This window comes from Cervus canadensis, chromosome 31, assembly GCF_019320065.1.
Source record: "Cervus canadensis isolate Bull #8, Minnesota chromosome 31, ASM1932006v1, whole genome shotgun sequence".
Lineage (NCBI taxonomy): Eukaryota > Metazoa > Chordata > Mammalia > Artiodactyla > Cervidae > Cervus > Cervus canadensis.
In genome coordinates this window covers 12552322-12578492 of record NC_057416.1, presented here as the reverse complement: position 1 = coordinate 12578492, position 26171 = coordinate 12552322, and the positions used below count along the sequence as shown (strand labels likewise).

The following is a 26171-nucleotide window of genomic DNA, read 5'->3' as shown; positions in this document are numbered from 1 at the left end:
TTCCTTACTTTTATGCTAGCCAGGAAAGTGGGGAAAGGAGAAAGCCAGGTAGGATCCTTTTGTTGCTGTTCAGTCGCTAAGTCGTGTCCAACTCTTTGTGACTCCACGGACTGCAGCCCGCCAGGCTCCTATGTCCGTGGGATTCTCCAGGCAAGAATACTGGAGTGGGTTGCCATTTCCTTCTCCAGGGGGTCTTCTTGACCCAGGGATTGAACCCGTGTCTCCTGCATGGACAGGCGGATTCTTTACTGCTGGGTCACCGGGGAAGCCTAGGTAGGATTCTATCATCTGATAGAAGGAAGATGATATTGGTAGGTAAACAGGAAGAAGCATCTGTAAAGAATTTTCATTTTTTAAGCTAAATGAAGAAGCTCTGATGAGCCGAAATACCTTGGTTTTGTTATATCAATTTTGATAAATTAGTTACTCAGCAAATGAATCCCTAATTTTTTCAATGATTATTATCATCTGTTTGATGATGCGGACTTAAAAGCCTTGTTTTTTAATTTTTCCTACATCTTTCCCTTTCTCATCACACACACACTGTGTCCATTCACTGCCTTCCTTTCTCTTATCAGCTGATTCCTTCATGATTCCTCAGACTATTTCAGGTACCTAGCATCTCATGGTTTCACATAACAGCTTCCCAACTGATCTTCAAGTCATCCTGGACACTGACACCAGATTCATCTTGCTAAAAGGCCACTCTGAGATGCTGCTATCTTGTTCAACATCAGACCACGGTTCCCCACTGTCTGCTACTCTGCAGGACCGGACAGTAACTCCTTAGAGCATCAAGGCCCTGAGCTCTCTGACCTTAGCCTGCCTTCCTACTGATCTCTCATTACTACCAACATGGTCATTTTGATGTTACCATAATTTTTAACTGGATTGCGTTTCTCTTAGAACGTGTCCCACTCATCTTTTCTGAGCAAGTAACTCGACTTGTTCTATATTCTTTCCTCATGACTGCTCTCCTTTCTCCTGGTTGTTCTGTGTCAGCAGATTTCATTTTAGACCTGCGTTAAGTATCAACCTTCCAGGAAACTTTCCCTAAATATACTCCTATCTCCCCCTAATCTCTCCCTTCACAGAGAGAGTGAAAAAGTGTTAGTCACTCAGTTGTATCTGACTCTTTGCAACCCTATGGACTGCCAGGCTTCTCTGTCCATGGAATTCTCTAGGCCAGAATACTGGAGTGATTTGCCATTCCCTTCTCCAGGGGATCTTCCTGACCCAGGGATCGAACCTGGGTCTCTCACACTGCAGGCAGATTCTTTACCATCTGAGCCACCAGGGAAGCCTCCACACATTTACTCTCGAAACACAAGCCATGTGATTAGGTGTCAAAGAGTGATATTGATGATGTTATTTAGTCTATTACATGTCCATCTTGCTCTCCCTACTGGGTTGAGAGTTCTGAGAGCGTCGACTTTGTCTCAATAACTACAATCTGTCCAAGAACCCAGCACATGGTAAGTGATCAGTCAACACAGACTTAATGAAGATGGACATCAAGTTAAAACCTAAACCATTGTATTTTACACGGATGGCACATAAAGCAAATGCAAGAGTCCATGTTTAGCAGGGATAGCGTACAGAGAAGGATCATGAGAGAGGGGTTACAATGAGCATCACTGCCAAACATCACGTGCTAGTACAGAAGGAGTTCATTGTACAAAGTATTGTTAATAATGTAGCTCTAATCTCACAGGTTTTTTTCTAGAGAGATGGCAGTTCTACATAATTTATCCAATGATTGTGAAATAAATCTAGCTTTTTATAAATCCAGGGAATTAGCCTATAGAAACCTGGCCACTTGGACAGATGAAAACTGACTATGTGGTATAGTGTAAAGAAATTAAAAGATGCTTACTCCTTGGAAGAAAAGTTATGACCAACCTAGACAGCATATTAAAAAGCAGAGACATTACTTTGCCCACAAAGGTCCGTCTAGTCAAGGCTATGGTTTTTCCAGTAGTCATGTATGGATGTGAGAGTTGGACTCTCAAGAAAGCTGAGTGCTGAAGAATTGATGCTTTTGAACTGTGGTGTTGGAGAAGACTCTTGAGAGTCTCTTGGACAACAAGGAGATCCAACCAGTCCATCCTAAAGGAAATCAGTCCTGAATATTCATTGGAGGGACTGATGTTGAAGCTGAAGCTCCAATACTTTGGCCACCTGATGTGAAGAACTGACTCATTTGAAAAGACCCTGATGCTGGGAAAGACTGAAGGCCAGAGGAGAAGGGGATGACAGAGGATGAGATGGTTGGATGGCATTACTGATTCAATGGACATGCGTTTGAGTAAACTCTGGGAGTTGGTGATGGACAGGGAGGCCTGGCGGGCTGCAGTCCATGGGGTTGCAAAGAGTCGGACATGACTGAGCAACTTAACTGGACTGAACTGATGTGGTGTAGTGTAAAGAACATGCTTTTCCAGACTGGTTCAAATCTCTGTCCTCCATTTCTTAGTTGTGTACCTTGGGGGAAGAGGCATAACCTCCTCGAGCCCCTCTTAGTTCCTAGTAACCTTGCAGGGCTGCTGTGTGTCTGGCATTGTGCCTGGTGTGAACAGCCCAGCCTGTTAAAAAGGTGGCTGTTTTGATCATTTTTTCTGTATCGCCTCCAGCGTTTCTGCATGTAGTTGGTGTACACACCAGCTCGTCTTCTCTTCTCCACAGTTACTAAAAAGCCCAGGCCAGAACAATTTTGATATTCAGCTGTGGTTTCTAACAGCAGAGCTTTTCATGCTCAGAAGTCTGGAGAAATTCCGTGCTAGTTTCTGCATGTGGCTGGGCTACTAGTTGATAGTGTGAGATCAACAGGGGAGCCCAGGTGAAGGTCTTGGGACTGTGGATATGGGTCGTATGGGTATGTGACAGCTACACACCTTTCACCTGACCTTTGTTTTTTATTTCCTAGCTGTCAATCTCTGCACAAAGGTTTAATTAAATCACATGGATTTATTCATCTCAAGGACTTCACGTTAACTATCACGTTAGTGATAGTTGGATTGATTTCTATGCAATATCATTGTATTAGCTATTTTAATGGCCAAACCAGATTGATCATGTCCAATATATCTTGCCTTTTTTTCTTTTTGCTAGCTTTCCTTTCAAACATATCCCCCCCAACCCCGACTTTTTTTTTTTTTTTGCTGTCCTCAGGGAAAGTTTCTCAGTTAAAAGTGCCCATACATCATACAAAACTTTCCTGTACCTTCTTAACTAAGTGCACAGAGCAAATGGAATCTGGAAACTTTGGAGCCTATATTTTTGCTTCAATGACATTCATTCTGAGCCCTGAAGAAAGTCTTTTCCTCCATAATAATGTCAGTGGAAACACTACTTCTTAAAACTCAAATCTATTAATTCTCTCAACTTAGGAAAATATACAGTTTAAATGGGGTTTAAATACACAGTTTAGACTACAGCAGTCATGAATTTACCAGGAAGTCAGTAAAGCTTAACCTTTAGGTCTCCTCCACTTGTATGAGTTCCTTCCAAGTGCAAGGGCCCCAGGCAGCATGTTCATGGGATCTTATGTTTTAAAAAATTTGCCAATGTAAACCATCTTTAGGTTCTTTTTCTTTAACTGAGTCCCCCTAATTGAATGAGCTTTGGGCCCCATAAAGCAGATCTGCCGGGCTATTGGTCAAACTGAACTCTCCTCAAACTCTCAACTGTGCTTCAAACGTTGTTCTCTTCAAAATGGCTTATAGTCAGTACCTGAAATTTACAGGTTTCTTTTTTGTTACACAGAGATGCTCATTATAATGGTTTTCTGCGACAAAATTTAATGCTAGCCAACTCAAAAATATTTTTCAAATTATAATGCACAATATGGGCTTTGCAATATGCTGTATCATAATAGTTCATTTGTGCAATTTTCATTCCTCAGATGTTCTCTGCTGCTGAATTTCCTCTCTCATGATAAAATGTTCTTAGAAAACAATGTCAGAGAGTCATGTTGACACATACAAAGGACATTCAAAAATACACAATAACCTTTAAGCAAGATGCTTACCTATGTCTAAAATCTTTATTTCTTGGTGGAAGCAGATAAAAAGGGTGGAGAAAAAAAGCATAGTTAGAAAAGGTTTCTATATAATGAACTGAATACTGAGATTTTAATTATTTTATGGAAAATTGCTAACTTAAGCAGAACTAACACTGGAAATGAATTTTGTAGGTCAAGGCTTATCAAAACAATTTATAGAACAGAATGATTTTGATAAACACACTTAAATGAACAAAGCAAAAATAACAATTTGTTATTCTAACTACTGGCATTATGGTTAATGAGTTAACCCGACTTGAAGATTTGATATTCTAGTTGAAAGTTATAGGCTTTGTTTGTTTACTGTTATGTTCTAATACTGTAGGAAAATACTTTATGCTTTAATTTCAACCAAAGTTGAAGGTTGAAACCCTATATCACAAGGTTTTTCGAAAGATAACTAAAGAAATTTAAAACCCATAGTTCTAGCTTACTGGAGTATAGAAGATTCACTGGAATCAGTGAGATTTTATATACTAGGTTATTTTATACTCTTTCATACATTTAGGGCACAATATACACCTGTTGGGCTTTTCCAAATTTGAACCAAGAATTTCACTGCTTTCTAAGGAGAATTTTAAACACTAGAAAGGTATGTTTAAGTAAATAAATTAGTACACCATATGCAACATTATTTTAAAATAAAAGCATGTTTCACTATGATCGAAACCCCAAAATAAGGAGAGACATACCTTAGCTCTAAAACGCTTGTTACATTTCCAGAAGGGAATATCCGCCGAACATAGTTGAAATCCCCCACATACAGACTGCCGTCGATCCCACACGCTAACGCCACCGGGGCCAAGAGTTTATTACCATCGGCTTGACCGTTGCAACTCGGGCACGAGATGCTGCGCCTTCTTCCATTGCCCATGATACTGCTGACCACGGGGGGCTGCTGGGAGATAAACTGATTCTCCCCGTTTCCCTTGTAGAGGATACCTGGAAGAGATAAAATGGGTTTTTCTTATGATAAAAGGAGTAAAGATGAAAAGTCAACAGGTTCAGTACAGAAGCCACAGTTTGGTGCCTTTTCGATTTGGACTGGGAAAACTTTTATCCAAAGTTCTATCAGAAAACGCTCCATTCAATGACCCAGTGTAAAATATTATATAATAAGATATATAGGAGAGAGCAAAAAATGCTATCCATTATGGGTTTAAAGAATGTCTGGTGAAAGAAACAAAGGCCTAACAAGAAAAATTAGAAACTGACTTCTGGACATCAGTGACTCTCAAACTTGGCTACATGTTGGAACTGAAGGGAAGTTGTATAAACTACTCATGCTGGGATCTCACCCTGAGGGATTTTGATGTAATTGATCTGGGGGCGAGGGGTGAGGAGGGCAGCCTTGCATTGAGATTTTTAAAAATTCTCCAGATGATCTTAATGTGCATGTAGCCAAGTTTGACAACCATCTCTACACAATGTTCTTTAAAGTGAAAGTCGCTCAGTTGTGTCCGACTCTTTGCGACCTCCTGGACTATACAGTCCATGGAATTCTCCAGGCCAGAATACTGGGGTGGGTAGCCTTTCCCTTTGCCAGGGGATCTTCCCAACCCACGGATCGAACCCAGGTCTCCCACAATGTTCTTTAGGGGGCAGCAAGTTTGCCTAATTGTTAAATGATGTTGAAAACATTCCATATGAATCCAACTAATAAAAATATGCACCAACAATATGACTTTCTTCTTTAGGAGTTTATTACTGATTTGTAAAAAATTAAATACACTTTACAGAAAACAAAGCTAGAAAATATATATCAAACCTCTAACATATGACTATACTGTGAAAGAGTATTTTTCTTGCTTATACTTCAACTTGATATGAAAATGCATGCACATGTAATTATTCAAAATTTCACACATTACAAAATAGGGAAGGGCAGTTTATCATTTAAAGTGAATTTTGCTTTTAGACATGAAAATACCAATAATTTTAAGGCAAGATGCCAGTCTGCTCCATTTTGGTCTTCAACGAAAAGCTGAGAAAAAAATCTTAAATAAATATTTTCAAAGTGAGAAACTAGATGTGAGTGGAGATTCCAATTTTACTCATTTACCATTATTAAACATAGTTCACTGGTTGCATTTTGCTATGATGTAACCGGATGGTCAGCCATTATTGTTCCACACGTTCAAGACACTTCTCAATATGTTATTATCTGTAAACCACCTGCTGTTTATACATTTTTTTTAAACAGATATACTGTTAAAAGAATCAATCCCAAGAAAGTACCAACAGGAAGATTGAGAAAGTGTTTTTTCTTCCCATTTGGGGATAATTTGAAAGTGAAGAAGAAAGCAGAATAATGGTGTTCCTCTTATAGCTCAGCACATTTTAGGTGAATTCTGCCATTACTTTTCTAATGCTCTGCTACATGGGTGATGTAAGAATCATGGCCAATTTACATAAAGAAACCAGGACTGAAAAAACAAGTTTATTCAAATTTAGGGAAAATCATCTAAATAAGGCTTGATCATAACAACAGACAAAAAGCATTTTGCCTTGAATATTCAAAGAATACATTAATGATCCCTAAGATCTTTCTGTGATTGCGTTATTTGACAGTGATGGAACTATAATTTCCTAGAACAGCCAGTTCTGGAATTTTCATCAGAAACTCCTACTAGTCAGCCTATGGCTCGCCTGCATCTGATTCATTCAGTCATTACTTAGAACGATTGGTCTTTCATGATTCTCCTCTATTATGACAGAATAGAAAGATGAACATTAGAATATTTATTTCCATGTTCCAGGGTGCTTGCGCAAACACCTGTCACTGTCTATGTTTTTGCCTTCTTGTCTTCCTTACTGTATTTCCATTGCTCGTCCACCTTGTCACGATTACAAATCACTTTGTTTATTCAATTAGACACACGTCACTTTGAAAAGCCACTACCTGTCACACTGCTCTGGGATAACACTTGAAATCACATTCAGTTCAGTCTGTGAAGTAGGTTTCCTCGCCTTTTAAAATAATATATATTTTATCATTTATAACTTTTTGGGGAGGATGGAATTTGGGGTCAGTTTTTACATCTGACCTGTTATTTTAATAAAATTTAACCATCTATTATTCTCTGGAAGAATGCGTGTGTATTTTTATTAAATGTATCCACACACAGAATATTTATGAGTTTCTTCCTCTTCCTGAATATTACACTGAGAGCTGAATATATACATACGGTTTTTCCTGAAGCTCTCAGCTTGTAGTCTTTTTACTGGTTCATAATTTCTTGGGTGAAATCCTGTGGCTAACTGGTTATGAACTTTACCCTAAAATCTCATAATAATGAAAACACACGGAGAGGTTTTCCTCTGGGTTTGTTTATAAAGAACTTCTGGAAGCTTTCCTGGCGGCTCAGATGGTAAAGAATCAGTCCTGCAATGGAGACCTGGGTTCGATCCCTGGGTTGGGAAGATCCCCTGGAGAAGGGAAAGGTTACCCACTCCAGCAGTCTTGCCTGGACAGTCCCATCGACAGGAGCCTGGTGGGCTACAGTCCATGGAGTTGCAAAGAATCGGACACGACTGAGCAACTTTCACAACAAAGGAAGAATACAGCAATATGTCAAACTATGTGAACTATAATTGGAGCGATGATCAAAACGTATCCTTTATTTATTTCAATTTTTTGGCTGTGCCATATGGCATGTGGGATCTTAGTTCCCTGACAGGGACTGAACCCACATTCTCTGCATCGCAGCACAGTCTTAACTGCTGGACCACCAGGGAAGTCACAACAGTAGAGAATTCAATCAAGAGTGGCCACTGGTATGGCTGGCACACGGCGTTGCATTTTGAAAGACTGAGGTTAAGCCTCGCGTGGCTAACATCAGAGGTGGAAACCACCACTGCTTTAGACACTGCTGATGATCGGACAGGACATGTGGGACAACCTCCTTGGTTGGGACACCCCACTTTTTCAAAGTCTGTATCACACGTGGCACTAGTTATATGCTCTGTCCCTAACCTTAGGGGGTGCAAAGTGAACCGAACCTGACGTCCAGGACACACCTGCAAGGGAAGCAGAGCATCAGCACCGCTATGCGCCAGAAAAGATGTGAGGGGTTTTGCTGATTTGTCCTTTTCTTACTACTGATTAACTCATTCAATTCTCTTCTGGAGAAGAGAATGTTCAAGTCCTGGATTGGAAACTATTTAGATTTAGCACATTTAGAAGTTTAAAATGTATCCTCTTCAACTCCAATGATCATTTTTTTTTAAACAAAAAGAACCAGTATCAAAGCAACATTAATCAGAAAAAGTAGCCTTCAATCATAGTTAAATATTTATTTAGTTGTATTGGATGCTTGACTCAACATTCTGTACCTCTGAAAACCTCTCATGAGACAAAAGCTAATTTTGACAAGATTATGAAATCTCCTTCTTTGGCTATTTGTAAGAGAAGAGCAGAGAGTTACTAGCATGGTAAGACTTAATTTCAGTTTAGTTCAGTAGCTCAGTCATGTCTGACTCTTTGCGACCCCATGGACTGCAGCATATGCCAGGCTTCCCCGTCCATCACCAACTTCCAGAGCTTGCTCAAATTCATGTCCATCAAGTCCATAATGCCATCCAACCATCTCATCCTCTGTCATCCCCTTCTCCTCCTGCCTTCAATCTTTCCCAGCATCAGGGTTTTTTCCAATCAGTTGGTTCTTCGCATCAGATGGCCAAAGTATTGGAACTTCAGCCTCAGCATCAGTCTTCCAATGAATATTCAGGGTTGATTTCCTTTAGGATTGACTGGTTTGATCTCTTTGCAGTCCAAGGGACTCTCAAGAGTCTTCAACACCACAGTTCAAAAGCATCAGGTTTTTGATGCTTAGCTTTCTTTATGGTCCAACTCTCACATCCATACATGACTATTTGGAAAAACCATAGCTTTCACTAGACGGACCTTTGTTGGCAAAGTGCTATCTCTGCTTTTTAATATGCTGACTAGGTTGGTCTTAGCTTTTCTTCCAAGAAGCAAGTGTCTTTTAATTTCATGGCTGCAGTCACCATCTGCAGTGATTTTGGAACCCAAGAAAATCAAGTCTGTCACTGTTTCCATTGTTTCCCCATCTGTTTGCCATCAAGATGGGACCAGATGCCATGATCTTTGGTTTTTGAATGCTGAGTTTTAAGCAAGCTTTTTCACTCTCCTCTTTCACTTTCATCAAGAGGCTCTTTAGTTCTTCTTCGCTTTCTGCCCTAAGAGTGGTGTCATCTACATATCTGAGGTTACTGATATTTCTCCTGCCAATTTTGATTCCAGCTTGTGCTTCACTCAGCCCAGCATTTCTCATGATGTAGTGTGCATACATCTGACTCAATGGACATGAGGTTGAGCAAGCTCTGGGAGTTGGTGATGGACAGGGAAACCTGGCGTGCTGCAGTCCATGGGGTCACGAAGAGTCAGACATGACTGAGTGACTGAAATGAACTGAACTGAGCATTTAAGTTAAATAAGCAGGGTTACAATATACAGCCTTGACGTACTCTTTTCCTAATTTGGAACCAGTCCATTGTTCCATGTCCGGATCTAACTGTTACTTTTTGACCTGCATACAGATTTCTCAGGAGGCAGGGCAGGTGGTCTGATATTCCCATCTCTAAGCATTTTTAGCATTTTTCCATAGTTTGTTGTGATCTATACTGTCAAACATTTTGGCATAGTCAATGAAGCAGAAGTAGATGTTTTTCTGGAACTCTCTTGCTCTTTCTATGATTCAATAGATGTTGGCAATTTGATCTCTGGTTCCTCTGTCTTTTCTAAATCCAGTTTGAATGTCTGGAAGTTCTTGGTTCACGTTCTGTTGAAGCCTGGCTTAGAGAATTTTGAGCATTACTTTGCTTTCATGAGATGAGTGCAATTGTGCAGTAGTTTGAACATTCTTTGGCATTGCCTTTCTTTGGGACTGGAATGAAAACTGAACTTTTCCAGTCCTGTGGCCACTGCTGAGTTTTCCAAACTTGCTGGCATATTGAGTGCAGCACTTTCACAGCATCATCTTTTAGGATTTGAAATAGCTCAACTGAAATTCCATCACCTCCACTAGCATTGTTTGTAGTGGTGCTTCCTAAAGCCCACTTGACTTTTCATTCCAGGATGTATGGCTCTAGGTGAGTGATCACACCATCATGGTTATCTGGGTCATTAAGATCTTTTCTGTATGATCATTAAGTTCTTCTGTGTATTTGTGCTATCTCTTCTTAATATATTCTGCTTCTGTTAGGTCCATACCATTTCTGTCCTTTACTGTGCCCATCTTTGCATGAAATGTTCCCTTGGTATCTTTTATTTTAGAGCAAGTTACCTTAGGGTTCTGTCTTTCTAGCAAAGTTGTTGAGTCACTAAGTTGTGTGTGACTTTGCAACCCCATGAACTGTAGCCCACCAGGCTCCTCTCTCTATGGGAATGTACCTGTATATTATCTGAGATGTAGCCAAAGAAAGTAAAAGTGATAGTTGCTCAGTTGTGTCGGACTCTTTGCAACCGCATGGACTATGCTGTCTATGGAATTCTTCAGGTCAGAATACTGGAGTGGGTAACTGTTCCCTTCTCCAGGGGATCTTCCCAACCCTGGGATGGAGCCCTGGTCTCCTGCATTGCAGGTGGACTCTTTACCAGCTGAGCTACCAGGGAAGCTAGCCAGGATGTGGGTAAATGTTAGAAATACAGCAAAGACAACAGAATTTGTTTAATGTAATTAATGTTCTTTATGACATGAAGTTGGTCACATTTTGCAAGAAATTTATATCTTTTGGTTTATGAGATCTGACATGTGCTTCTCAGAGCATATTTATCTATCAGATCTACAACAAGTAATACTCTTTGATTCTTGCTTTCCTTTTCCCAGAGTATTTTTTCCTAATATTTGTAAAGTCAAAAAACAGCTAATGTAACCCAGGTTGAGTGGGAGAAGTTTTTTTTTTCCCTCAAATGCAATCTAAGAAGAACTGAAAAATTCTAGATACTGAGAATGGACTACTTTTTTTAAAAGATTAAGATCTATTAGAAATATTTTTGTAAAGCCACTTGGAATTTTAGTTTTTTCTTTACTTAAAAAATCCCCCTCCCTCCATTTTTCATAAACCTACCTAAAGCACTCTGGATCAACTCAAGTACTTTCTAGGAAAACTATGTTGGTGATGAGACTATGAACACTGTGAAGTATATTACATAGTTTCCATTTTAAGTTTTCATAGTCTTTAATCTACTTATTTTTTTGGTCATACAATGTGGCATGTGGGAACTTTGTTTCCCACCCAACCAGGGATCAAACCCATGTCCCCTGCAGTGGAAGCATGGAGTCTTAACCTCTGGACCACCATGGATTCCCTGAAGTCTTTAAAAATATACTTTTTGTCCCCCTGCTAATTCTGACCCTATAGCATGCATGGGATAAAATCTTGCTCCAATTTAACTGATTTGAAAGTGAATAATATTAACTATCTGTGGACAAGCTCTTACCATTCTGAACATCCAACACATGATGTTTATTTAATGTCCAACCGCCCATGTTGGAAGCATCCAATTCGTAGCCTTGCAAAATGGCAGTCCTCTTCTCCCATAGAGTCAGGTCCAAACACGACTCATATTCATATCCCACTGACACTAGAATCAGAACAAATCATGGTTCATCTTCCCAACCACAGGCAGAAATGCAATTTATTTTATTATCTTGATAAAACTGCTTTTTTCACAGATGTGCTCTGAGACCATATTTCTACTTATTTGTGAACAGAGTCATTTTTTTATATGAGAAGATTTGATCATATAAAAGGTGGTTTTCTAAAAAAAAAAAAAATCTCCAAATATTATTTTTGTATTGACTTAATAGAAACCTAGTATTTTTCCCTACACCACTTTTTCACAAAGGGTCCACAGTACAAAATGAAGCTCAGGTTGAGCAACTGGGGAAGTCACTAGTTAGATCAGATAAATTGGCCCCAAATGGTGATCAGACAATAACAACAAAAAGTACCATTTACTATCTGAATAATCAGAGATGCTTAGGCTCCGGGAGTATTAAGTTATGGAAAATATTAACGCTAAGTAAGGTTTAAGAGAGCAAACACAGATAGCCAGGTTACAACATTATATTCACATGCTCTTATCAGGAATAAACAATAGAACTATCAGCAGATTGATAGGAACAAGTCTCAAAAGGAAAACTTCAGAGTTCACAAAGAAACATGGGTTTTAAAATTTAGAACAAAGTGAAGGGAGAAGGGGCAATTATCTGATCTGAATAAATTCCAGTCCAAATTACATATTAATTTCAGGATAAAATGCCTACTATATTTTCAGGTAACATGTTTTCCTGGGTATTTTGAGCCTGAGCCTGGAGCCACAGTATGCATATCTCAACAGATCAAACTCTGATTGCATCGTCCCATTATGCAGTGAAACAACTGGTTTGACAGTTTATGAATATCATTCTGCTGAACTGACCAGTCCTTCCAGTCAGAAGAGCTGAAATAATTTTTGGACACAAACGTTGTCTGATGTCATGTTAAAATATCATTATGACTTGAAACTACATGTTGTTAGATACTGAAATGTAAAAAAGGTTAATGAAAATTGAGATTAAATTATAAAGGAAAGAAGAAAATGAAAAAAGGAAGGGACATGATGAGGAAAAAAACATGAAAAAAAGGATGTTAAAACCTGAAATTTCACATTCCCTTTCATCATATGGAATATACTCCTTTTTCCTATTGTAGATCTAAACCAACCATTTACAACCTTTCTAGGCAACCTTACTGACATCCTCTCTGCTTATCCACGGATTTCCTTGGGTTACAATGAATTTCCTGTTAATTCTGAGTTCAGCACAGTGGTTTTGGTGCAGAATATAATACATTTACAAGGGACTTACCAACAGCTTCAGACAGACCGTAGACCTTTTGATTATATGCATCTGTTTTATCCCATATGAAAGTATAGGCCAAGTTCGGTGATGCAGGAAACCACTTTTGAAAGAGTCTTCCCACGACAGCCACCATCAGATGCACCTTCATTAAATTAAATGGGATAACGGACTGGGTCATTGTGATCTTAAGTACTGACTTATACCCGGCAGCTCTGGAACTTAGGTAGGAAAGTTTTAAGTCTGTTCCTGGAATTGTGGTTTCTTCGTGGAGGACCTAGGTTGAAAGAGAAAGCAGAAGTTTCAAACGGGGATCGTGTATGACTATTAGGTAAAATACATTTAAAAGAATGCAGCAAAGCAATTAACAATAAGATAAGATCCTAAAGAGTCAGTATCCACAAAAACACATTTGAGATGTTATCTTATTCAATAATTAAAAATAACGCTGCTGCCAGCTCGATTTTTCTCCTCCTAAAAGCTTCCTGTCATTTATCTTGAATTAATCACAGTTCAGGTGTTACTTCTCATACAGGGAATTTTGTGACTGCTCCATCAGGCTGACATGCACTGACTTGTTAGTTTATAGTCACAGTGGATTCTCACTAACCCATCTTTCACCCCCGTTGCCCTGGAGAATTAGAGCAGACATTTGTAAGATGGTTTGCTCAGCACAGAAATATGGCCCAGGCCAAAGATCTGGCCCATGCCAGCTGGCTCATTTAGGGGTTAAACCTACATCTATGGCCTCAACAGCTGACTGGTCACAGCCTAGAAAGACAGGAATGGTAACAAAACAGACCAATTCACTTGGGTTAAACTGTAGCAAATTCCATATTCACCTTGGAAGGTAATATAACAACAGCACACTCCCATAATTATTTAAACATTGAGCTTGCACTCATGGCTGATTTTTGATATGATGGTACATGAACTAATATTTTCAAGTTGCATAAATTTCCCCCCAGAGAACAATTAACGTGCTGTTGAATGTCTGCAAAAGACACTCGATATACACTGTATGAATTGAAATGAGTGTAAAGAGTTAATATAATTACCTGCATAAAAATCATCTGTTATAAATTTTAAAAATCATATTCCTAACCCCACAATGTACCCATCAGTGTGATGTGCTCAATGAATGCCAATAAATTTATCCTGACATATGCAAAATACATTATGTTGAAACAGGATTTCAATGTTTTGAAAAAAAATCTATGTTATGGTGTATATAAAATAAATCCAAATAATTCAGATTCTACTTGCTAACAGTGCTATTAGTTTGGTTAACAATACTAGCTCTTCTTAGGCTCAGGCTTCCTTGGTGGCTCAGATGGTAAAGAATCCACTTATAATGCAGGAGACTCGGGTTTGATTCCTGGGTCAGGAAGATCCCCTGGAGAAGGGAATGGCTATCCACTCCAGCATTCTTGCCTGGAGAATTCCATGGACAGAGGAGCCTGGTGGGCTACAGCCCACGGGGTTGCAAAGAGACTGAGAGACACGCGTTCACTTTCACTTGGGCTTACTACATCTTGTGTAATGTACAATGCTGTCTATGCTTAAGAATCCACCCTAGGAGCTCACCACTTTCTCTACTAAGAATTAAATAGCATTCTCAAAGGTTTCCTCAGATTGCCCTAGGAATATTCATTACTCAGACTTAAAGGACTACCTTTTCGTGTTGGAAAAATCTTAAAACAGCGATTCAGTGTTCAGTAGTGTTTTTCTTCCTCCCAACTCCTCTCACATGAAACAGTTAGGAATGATGTATGTCTGTCATACAGATGTTAATAACTTAAGTAGGACCCTTGGGTTCAGGGTGAATCATCTGAACAGAACTCACTGTTCCGTATCATTGGGGGTGAAATACTGGTGGCTTAGTTTGAAAAACAGATTCGGTGACTTGGATGGCCCTGAAAATGTAAGTGATTATAACTTAAAGCATATCATTTATTTCCTCTTAATTTATTTTCAAAATAATTTCACATAAATTTGATAGGTTTCCTATAGATACCTTCATGAATATATACTGTGATCTTCCAGGAGTTATATCTCTATTTCAAAATATCATGCTATTCTTAATTTTAAATAACTGATTTCTGTCTTTGTCATCATTAGCTTACTTCACGGGAACAAATAATCTGTAATTTAACTCATTAAAACGTGTTTCTCCTAGGTAATTTAATTTGACCATACTATTTTGCACTAGTGGAAAAGCAAATCAAGCCAGCGAGGAAAAACCAACCATTAAGCTTCACTGTATGCTTCTTACCCCTTCTACCCACAATCACGTTTATCCAAGACACCATCATTTCTCCTACTACTGAGACCGTCTCCTGACTGGTCTCTTTGTTTCAACCCTTGCCCTAAATACAATATTCTCAGGACAGCAACTGCAATGATCTTTTAAAGAAGCAAATAAGAAACTATTTGATCAGCCTAAAATCCTCTCACAGCTTCTAGTTACTCAATGATCACAGGAAAAGCCTCATCCTTGCCATGGTCTTCAGTGATCTGTGACATCACCTCCTTCATTTCAGCCACATGTGCCAGCTTCTCTGTAGTTCTGTGAACAGGCCCATTTCTTGTTCTTCCCCTTCTGTTGGTCCAGTTGCTAAGCTGTGTCTGACTCTTTTGGGACCCCATGGACTACAAAGTCCGCTAGGCTACTCTGTCCATGGGATTTCCCAGGCAAGAATACCAAAGTGGGTTGGCATTTCCTCCGATGCTGGATCTTCCCAGCCCAGGGATCGAACCCAATGTCTCCTGCCTTGCAGGCAGATTCTTTACCACTGAGCCAGCAGGGAAGTCTGTTCTTCCCTTGGAGCTTTTGAACTTGCTCTTTGCTCTGCTTGGAATGACCTTCTATTTTCCAGGTTTATTCTTTCTCTTCTCAAAGTTTCTGCTGAAATGTAATCTTATCGAAGAGATCTTCTGGGACCATGCTATATAAAACTGCAATTCCATCCACTTTACCCTGCTTCATTATTTTAATGAAGTCTTATTCACAACTTGACATATATTTGTTTGTTTTCAGTCTCTCTGTGTAAACTGGCAAACTTCTTGGAAGCAGGTACTTCCTCTGATCCGTGTACTGCTTTGTCTCCTTATAAGAGCGCCTGGTGCAGAAGAGGTATTTCAATAAATATTTGAAGAATAAATGCGGCCAAGCTCTTCAGTGCTGTTGTATTTTAAAGACCACATATACTATCTATGGTGAAACAGATCACCAGCCCAGGTGGGATGCATGAGACAAGTGCTCCGGCCTGGTGCACTGGGAAGACCCAGAGGAATCGGGTGGAGAGGGAGATGGGAGGGGGGATCGGGATGGGGAATAAGTGTAAATCTATGGCTGATTCATATCAATGTATGACAAAACCCACTGAAATGTTGTGAAGTAATTAGCCTCCAACTAATAAAAAAATTAAAAAAAAAAAAAAAATAAAGACCACATGTTTTTACTCAGCTGTTTACATATGAAGTCCATTATTGCTGTACTTAATGTCCTGCCTTTAAGATCTGAAAGTTATTTCTAATTGGAACCATACAGGAAGGAAAACGATCCCCTGATACTTCAGTAGATAAAAATGAATAGTGAAAACATGGTTATCTTTTTAAAACTTACACAATAATTTTTCCCTGTGAAAAATATGGCTTCACGAACTATATCATTAACCCTATATTATTAGGGTTTAAGACATGATGCCGTGTTTTAAAAATACTGTGAGAAAATTAATGAACATTTTCTATGGAGATTCATCTTTTCTAACATATCTTCTGCTCACAATAATAATTAAACAGTAAAACATTAAGAGTAATGACCACATATAGTAGCACTTGGTATAATGTCAGTTAGGAGGTCAGATACATGCAGGCACTAAAAGCCTTTTCCAATGAATGAATCAATGAGCAAAGACATTACTAGCTGTTGCACTTAAAGCTGTTTTCCCAACTGGCTACAGCTAATAAATAGACACAGATATATCTTGAAGAAAAAGTATTTTGAATAGATCTTTAAGAAATAGTTAGATATCATAATATAATAACTCTTATTTACTACACACACACATACACACCCCACATTCTACATGTCATTCCAGAGAATTACTTAAGATAGCACTGGAATTCTGCAATCCTTTAAAAAAATTCTTTGGAAACCATGTGATCTGAAAATGGTTTACTGAAAAGCACTGCTGGTTAGAATATTCTACCTGTGTCTCGGGAATAATGGGACTGTCTTCAGGAGATGATCTAAAAAAGGTGGATAAAGGCGAGGACACGATGATAGGATTGGGCCTCACAAAGCCACTCAGGTCACAGCTGGGAATGTCGTTTTCTTCTTTCTTCATGACGAGGGTATCCATCACATAAAAGACATTCCATGGGATCCACACAGTGTGATACTGAGTGAGGAACGGGGATCGTTCAAACACCAGCGTCAGAGAAGCCCCGCCATTTGCCACCAGGTCAAACCTGGGAAAACACAAAAACATATTTAGTGAATTACCCAGATCTCGTGTGACTTTCAACACTCGCCTCCTTAAATCAATATGCTTTATAAGAAAGACCTTTTTTTCTCCCAACTTTTACATGAAATAGTTTAAAATCTATGAGAATATTAAAAGAATTATACAACGACCATCCATATGTCCTTCAGTTCAGTTCAGTTGCTCAGTCGTGTCCGACTCTGTGACCCCATGGACAGCAGCACGCCAGGCCTCCCTGTCCATCACCAACTCTCGGAGTTTATTCCAACTCATGCATATATCCTCAACCTATATTTACTAACTTATTAACATTTGTACAAGTTTGCTTTATCCATCCACTCCTTTTCTAGAACCATCTGAACTTAGGTTGTAGATATTACAAAGTCCCACTCTCAAATATTTCAACATGGGGGCTTCCCTGGCGGTCCAGTGGTTAAGACTCGGCCTTCCAATGCAGGGGGGCACTTGTTCAATCCCTGTTCTGAGAACTGAGGTCCCACATGCTGTGGGGTGTGACCAAAAATTAAAAAAGTTTTTTTCAAAACGAATCTTCTAAGACAAAGAAAGAACATTCTCCTATAAAACCATAATACTTTTATTATGCCTTAGAAAATGAGACCAACTTTTAAAAACCTACATGAATATATAACTTTAAATTTTTGCCACCACATACTGTCACAGATCTCTGGTCTAAAAGTTGTTGCATTTTCAAACTAAAAGGGACATTAAGGCATCATGCCTGGTGATTTAAAAAAAAAAAAAGCGTAGTTTTTATACTTAAAATACTTTGAAGAAAGATAGGGTGCTGGAACTAGCTTACATTCCATCCTGGCGGGTAATAGTATATCCGTACTCTGGGTAATGGAAAAATGAGACGTTCACTCCAATAAGTGGAGTTCCATCAGCAGTCAGCACTTGGCCTCTGATGACGGACGCGAGACTGTGAGAAAAGTAGAAGAATTAGACTGAACATTTACCTCCTCAGACAAACATTATCATGATGTGGAGATAATTCAACCTAAGGATAAAATAGCAGTATCATAAAGCACTTGTAGTCACAAAAACCAGACTGGAAACACTCCCAAGACAGTGTTCCTTATAATTCACTGCAATCCACATTCTTGAAATACCTGGTGTTTACCCTGGGTTTTAATTCATTGCAATCTGGGTTTTGGAGAGTTATCAAGACCAATAATTTAGAGATGAATTTTTTAAATTATAAACTGTGCGTTTTTTCGTAAGTCATATATCTGGTGCTTGCATGAAGGAAAGTATACTTTCCAATTAATTCCAAGGCAATCCGGAAACCCGCGGGGAACGAGAAGTACAAGATTTAAGGGGGCAATGAGGAACATTTGTGCAACAACTTTTAATCAACTGCTGGGTCTAACTGCATTAATGCTGTTAAACTGCTGCAGACCCAGGAGTTCTGGTGTAAATCATCTTCTTTTGCTCAGTGAGACACAAGACACCTGCTTTCACTTACTGGTTTATTTTCAGGTCATTACCGCTCTACAAAGCACCAGGCCGACAGCTCATGCAATCTTACTGCCATGCTGTTAGCAGTTCCATTACATTAATTCATAATTTATATTATTTAGTGAGCTCAGCTTAAAAAAAAAAAGTGCACTTCTGTTTTGCCTTTTTGGGGTCTTTGCATTGCTTCTTTTGAAACACTTCCAACTGTGCTAAGAAAATCAACTAGTTAAATGAGGATTTATTGACTCCTTAATGGGATGTCCTGTTATGCTTCCGGTACTGAAACTGACAAAGTATGTGAACTGTGTCAAAAATGCTTGAAACATGAAGTTTGGTGAAGGATGTGCCAAACGATGAAAAACTACATTTTAAAAAAAGCACTTTCCTCAAATTTGCAGTCATCAGCATTTCATATTAAGGGCTTATAACTGTTGATAATCATCATTACAAATCTATGTAAGGAAAAGTGCGTTAACCTCTTATTGAAAGGACTTTCTCCAGGTATGACATGGGTGCTATCAGATCCTATGAGAAAACTGATGCGGTCGTAGAAGGATTTGGCAGCTTGCTGAGATGGTGACTGTAAGCTTTGGCTAATGATATCCTGGGGGTCGGGCAGTCCACGACAGTAAGGCTGATTTTGGCAGGAACTCTGTAAACAGCAATCAGGATCCATGCAGTCAATGAGTCCATCTGCAGAGAGAGATGTAAACCAGTTAGAAAATTCCTTTTTCGGTCATGATGCAGAATAAGTTTTGTTTGTTGGCTGGCTTTTTTTTTTCACATCCAACGATTTGTTCCTCCCATCTAACAGTAATTCCTGGCATCCTTTTTGAAATCAAATACAATAGCTGCAGTTGCTTTCACAGACAGTAACTGTTTGCATTGGAGATGACTGAAAAGAATTATATAATGTTGGCTCTGAATAAAAAATAAAAAACGACAGTTTAGAACAATGTATTACAGGCAGATCTCATTTTATTGCCCTTTGCAGATGTTGAGCTTGTTTCTTTTTTTAACAAATCAGAGGTTTGTGGCAACACTGCATGGAACAAGTCTATCGGTGCCATTTTTTCAAATAGCATCTGCTCACTTTGTGTCTCTGTTACATTCTGGTAATTCTTGTGATATTCCACTTGTGCACTATTGTTGTATTTGTGATGGTGATTGGTGAACTCTGGTGTTACTGTTTTATTTGCTTTAAGGTGCCACCGACTGCGCCCGAATACAACGTCGCACTTGGACAACTACTGTGTGTGACAACTACTGTGTGTGTGCAAACCACTCCACCGAATGATAACTACTTTCTGTGTGCAAACCCTTCCACCGACTGGTAACTACTGTGTGTGTGCAAACCACCCCACCGACTGATAACTACTGTCTGTGTGCAAACCACCCCACCGACTGATGATAACTACTGTCTGTGTGCAAACCACTCCACCGAATGATAACTACTGTCTGTGTGCAAACCACCCCACCGACCGAAAACTACTGTGTGTGTGCAAACCACTCCACCGAATGATAACTACTGTCTGTGTGCAAACCACCCCACCGACCGAAAACTACTGTGTGTGTGCAAACCACTCCACTGACTGGCTGTTCTCCCAGCTAAAATTCGGGAAAAGGTCAGAAAATGGAAGTCTGTGAAATACTAATACAAATTAACATATGATAGATGAGATGAGCCAGTCACCTTTCAAGGAAATCATTTTCCCAAGGATGGTAAGCGTTAGTTGCTCAGCTGTACCCTACTCTTGGCGACCCCATGGACTGTATCCCGCCAGACTCTTCTGTCCATGGGGATTCTCCAGGCAAGAATTACTGGAGTGGTAGCCATTTCCTTCTCCAGGGGATCTTCCTGACCCAGGGATCGAACCTGGGTCTCTTGCATCGCAGGTAGATTCTTTACTGTCTGAGTCACCAGGGAAGCCCAAGGATGGTAAAGAATATCCCAAATATAATTAAGTCATTTCTCAAAATTTAAAGAGGAACCTGAGCTCTATTAATATGTCTCCTCTAAAATGAAGATGTTAATAAAAATATGGCTAATGAAAATAAGCTATAATATTGAAAATGATAAGAAATCTATCACTAACAATTGACCTACACTGTTGGCGACAATAAAAAGAATAAAGGTTAGACTCTTCCTGAGCCTTCTCCAGGAACATCAAAAGGAAACTATATTCAATGGGCCATGTAAGAATTTTGTTTGAAGCATATAAACCACCCCATTAGCAGATAAGAGTGTTAGGATAATGGTTTCATGACATTATTCTTTAAGGTCATTTTTCAGTGACCAGTTGATACATGAATTTTGATCTGTTTGGCTACTACATTTCTCAGTACAGAGTAATAAAAACATTAGTTTCTGCAGACTTTAATCACCATTGGGAGACTGGACAAAATCATTATAAAATCTTAAAACCTAAGTTTCAGGTCTCAGCATGATCCTATTATGGCAAACTCAGCTGAAAATATCTGGTTGAACAATGTTTTATTTACACAGGTGTTTTGAAACAACTTTTATTTTTTAAAAAATAGTCTTTTTTTTTCTTTTTTTGCTTTAGGCTACTCTTATTGATAGAACATATGCTTGCCCATTCATTATTTGACAGCAAACTGAGACAACATAAAACAGACTCAATTGAATCACATTGCCCAGTCTATAAGCAGGTCAACACAACACAGATAAGGTAAGAAACAGGAGCTGACCGGCCTGGCTGTGTCCTTCAGCCATTTTGCCCACCTGGAAAAGAATGCTGCGGGCACTTCTGGTTTCTCCTAACACTCATTTTCCCTTCTTTGGGTAGCTACTCTGAATTTTCATTTGCATAGCCAGTCCTCCCCAACTTTCGGTCTATGTGCATATCTCCCCTTGTGTTTGGTTCAGAAATGGACATGGGACCTAATCTGTCAAACTGGACTGAACTTCAGGACCTATCTAAAAAGCCATCCCATCCCATCCCCATCCCTCCAGGCTTGGAGCTGTAAGGCCGTGAAGTTGGGCTTACCCCATCTCCCCGGCTGCCACTATGTTAGAACCTGTCTGGGAATGGAGCCTTCCCAGAAGAGTCAAAGTCAAGAGCTGGAGGAAAAAAGCATGTCACAGTGACATCTTTGGGGCTTTTGCAATAAGCTGCATCTGACCTGGGCTTTTCAGTTCTAGAAGTCAAAGCACTGCCTTCTTTCTTAAGCCTGTTTGGGCTGGCTTTTCTGTCACTTAAAACTGAAAGAGATGTAGCTTATCCAGAGACATTAACTAAAAATTTCACTATTGCCCATACAGTTGAAAAAAAAGAGCTTAATAAGTATTAGAATTAAATGTATGATGCTGAACTCTTTTGCATGACTATTTTAACTTTTTGACACCATCATTTTTATATACATGAAAATGTATGAGTCAGAATTTCTGATAAGCAGATCTTATAGTTTCTTTATTATAGCTACATTTTCATGTGTATGTCTGTTATACTTCTAAAAAATGGATTGTTAATTATTTGAAAGCACATATCTATTCTGTGACAAAAATTCAAAACCATGTTTTAAGAAAATCAAATGAAACTGAGCTTTGAAATTTCAGAGAAAGTTATCAAAATATTGCTTTTTTAACCAAAAGGCCACAAAGATGAAAAATGTCTAAATATTTCTCAATATTTCTAGTGGAAGAAAGATGAAACTATGCTAGAAGCTTATTTTTCACAAGGATATGTTATAATATGCAATATACTGCATTTTTTCTCCATCTGTCTCAAAGACACAGAAGTGTAAGTTATTAAGACTCAGATTTTTAAAGTAGCAGATGATTGACCTATTGCACCCAAATCACTTTAGCTTCAAAAAAACAATTAAAAAATTCTTTTAATAACAATTCATGATTTATAATCTCAACCTCATGACGGTTGAGACTTCATGAGGAATCTTTAGTATGTTTTATAATTTAAGCTTCCCTGGTGGCTCAGCTAGTAAAGAAACCACTTGCCAATGAAGGAGACACAAGAGACATGGGTTCAGTCACTGGGTTGGGAAGATCCCTTGGAGAAGGAATTGCAAACCTACTCCAGTATTCTTGCCTGGAAAATTCCATGGACAGAGGAACCCGATGGTCTACAGTGCATGGGGTTGCAAAGAGTCGGACACGACTGAGCACGCACACACATGTATATACATATACACGTGTGTATGTGTGTGTGTGTGTGTGTGTGTGTGTGTATTTAAGAGTTCTTACCCCATGGATTTAGAACGAGTATGCTTGGGAGAGTAATTCCATATAAATATTTGATATTCTTGCAAGTTTTTCCCTTACATTCATTTTTAAAGCATAACTAGAAACTACTTAGTAGCGAAACCTCCAAAGGTTACATTTTATCTCCATTAACCTGGTAAGTTAAAGGTTAAATCCCCCCCTCCTTTGGTCCCCCATAATACTCCCTGAATGCCTTCCTTTAGGCACTATATGCTACAGTTGCCAAACAGGAATGCTCAAATCTCATCATTCATCTTTGTTAGTTTATAAAAACCAAAGGTGCATCTGGCATGTGGTCTGCAGGTCGTAAAACTGCATGAGATTGACACCTTCTGAACTAATCGGTTGGAAATGCATTTTTACAAGCCTCTCTGCTAACATCAATCAGAGACAGAATCTCATTTTCAACAGCCAAGATGCAGGGACGCATGGTTTGTTATTTTTCTGCAGAGTTTATCAGTAACTTGCCCAAGCAAGTGACGGATGCTTATGAATCTGGCTTCCTATAACTTGAGAAAACATTTTTCATTCTTTGCCTATATTCACATAGCTAGGGCTATCTAGTACCACTAAAGTTGATTATCCACTTGCCCAGATGTCTATCGTAGTAAAACTGACTTCGTAGATGAGCTTCTTAAAATCATCGACATTCCATTTTAGTCTCAGGAATATGAGGTTGGCTTAAATTGGTATTGGTGTAGAAGCCATATCTAATAGAATTAATCATAAAAAAGATCTAAAGAAAATCAGAAATGTTCAAAACCCACTGAATAACAACTTCAATGATCAGTTAAGAGCCTTTCTTTCTCCAGGTTAGGCTTTGCAATATAAGTGGTATTTTGATATAAAGCAGACAATATAGTTTATGCTTCCGTCCACTTAATCCTCAGTATTATTGCTCTAGTTATTTAAAAATATGCTCTCATCTTTCCTAGGACTTTCATGGGTTTGTAACAGTGGTTGGCAAACTTACTTTGTAAAGTACCAGATAAAAAATATTTCAGGTTTTATGGGCCATATAATCCCTGCTACAAGTATTTAACTCTGCCTTGATAACTCGAAAGCAGCCAGAGACAATATGTAAATAAGTGGGTGTAACTGTGTCTCAATAAAACTTTATTTACAAAAACAAGCCTTGGCCCAGAGGTCATAGTTTGTCAATCTTTAGTCTTGCTTTTAAGTTTCTACCCTGCCCTGTTTCCTTTGTCTTTAAATAAAAAAATTTTTTTTTCCTGCTAAAGGTAAACAATGCACATTTTACTAGATTACTAAAATGTCTGACTCCATCATTTCCTAATGTACACTTTATGTAGGTCTGACTTTGACCTGCTTGTCAAGTCTTACTTTTGTCTTTTAAGCAGCTATGGATAGTTTAACATTTTTTTTCAAAACCTGGATACACTAACTGGATAAAACGTCATGAATTTCCTTTGAATGAATTTTCATCTTCACTCTAACGGTAATTAAAGCCCTTACCCACAGTATTTGAAAGTCTTTCCCCCTCATTCCAAGCTGGAGGTAGAGGTAGAAATTCTTTAAAAAATTAAAAAAATATATATTTAATTTTATTTTTAAAAAGTGTCACGGCTGCTCAGCTGTGTCAGACTTTTTGTGATCCCATGCACTGTTGCCTACCAGGCTTCTCTGCCCATGGAATTTCTCAGGCAAGAACACTGGAGTGGGTTGCCATTTCCTTCTCCAGGGGAGCTTCCAGACCCAGGGACCAAATCCACATCTCTTGTGTTTCCAGGACTGGCAGGTGGACTCTTTACCACAAGCACTACCTGGGAAGCACCTCCCCTCCCCCAAATAAATCTCTAAGTTTCTTTTTGGCTGCGCAGCGTGGTTTGTGGGATCTTAGTTCCCTGAACAGGGATGGAACCTCAGCCCCCTGCAGTGGAGGCACAGTCCTGACCACTGGACCGCCAGTGAATTCCCGAGGTAGGATTTCTGATGCAGTATTTTATCTGTGGATTTTAGAATCTTCAAAGGGTACGGGTATACCTTTTGTTTCTCTTTTGGGTCACCATTCTGTAACATACATGAAATTCATTTGCTTATTACTGAATTTGGATCATGTTTGATTTTGTGTATCTTCCTGGTTTGTCTGATTAACAGAGTTTTCCTCATGGCTTTAGTCTATGTTTACATCATTTCAATCGTAATGACTCCAGGCTGTTTATTCTCCTGAACTCCCAATCTATAACCTTCCTTCTAGATATTTCCACTTGGATATTACACAGGCATTGAAAACTTGACAAGTGGAAAATGCAACATACATGATCTTCTCTGAACAGACCACTTTCTCTGCATTTCTTACTTCAACAAATGTCTCGGCTATCCACTCACCCAGGTTCTCCAACTAGAAACCTGAGCGTCATCCTTCACTCCTCTCCTCCCTTTTTCTCTGCACCTAATCAATGGCCAGCTCCTCCTTTTCCCCACCCCAAACATGTCCTGAGTCAGCTTTCTTTTTATTTCACTGAAAAGACCCTTCAGGCCACCACGGCCACCTCTTGACAAGATCTCAACAAGAGCTTGGTTTCCCAGGCTCCAGTCTTGTCCCAGCTATTCATTCTCGACACTTCAGTCAGAGTACTCTTGGCAGAAATCAAACGTGATTATTTCACTTCTCTAGGTAAAATACTTCCTTTAATTGGTCCCTGCTGCTTTCTGAGTAGTTAGAACTCCTTAACATGGCTTATGAGACCTTTGTGATTATTATTTCCTCTGCTGGAGACCTCTCACTGCTCTTATCCTGGCTCCCTCCCCAATTCCTTTAGCAATCAGCTCAGACAATGGTCTCACCAAGTTCCTTGAGGGCTAATCTAGTCCACTGTTGTAGCTCCCAGAATTTAGGACATATTCTTTTTGGCACTGAGCACGCATACAAAAATTTTGCTGAACAAAGTGAAGAATAAATTCAGTTCCTAGAGATTATGAGATCGAAACAGGCCAAAGGCATGTCTTAAAAGCACAGTAGATTTTTTAGGTTTTTTTTTTTTTTTTCCCCCAGGAACCACCATACT

At 39.1% G+C, this 26171-nt stretch overlaps 1 protein-coding gene across 7 annotated transcripts in view; it reads right to left on the bottom strand.

The window, feature by feature from the left end:
* Positions 1 to 26171, bottom strand: part of TENM3 (teneurin transmembrane protein 3) — a 621736-nt gene that overhangs the window by 52564 nt on the left and 543001 nt on the right. For 5 of the 7 annotated variants that reach the window (XM_043454043.1, XM_043454046.1, XM_043454047.1 and 2 more), the window contains 7 exons: positions 19376 to 19592; positions 18241 to 18360; positions 17145 to 17406; positions 12940 to 13207; positions 11529 to 11672; positions 4756 to 5005; positions 4031 to 4051 (listed from right to left, as the gene is read on the bottom strand). In XM_043454043.1, coding sequence (XP_043309978.1) covers positions 4031 to 4051; positions 4756 to 5005; positions 11529 to 11672; positions 12940 to 13207; positions 17145 to 17406; positions 18241 to 18360; positions 19376 to 19592 — 1282 coding nt within the window. The remainder of the gene's footprint in view (positions 1 to 4030; positions 4052 to 4755; positions 5006 to 11528; positions 11673 to 12939; positions 13208 to 17144; positions 17407 to 18240; positions 18361 to 19375; positions 19593 to 26171) is intronic. The other 2 variants (XM_043454048.1, XM_043454049.1) reach the window with 1 other exon arrangement.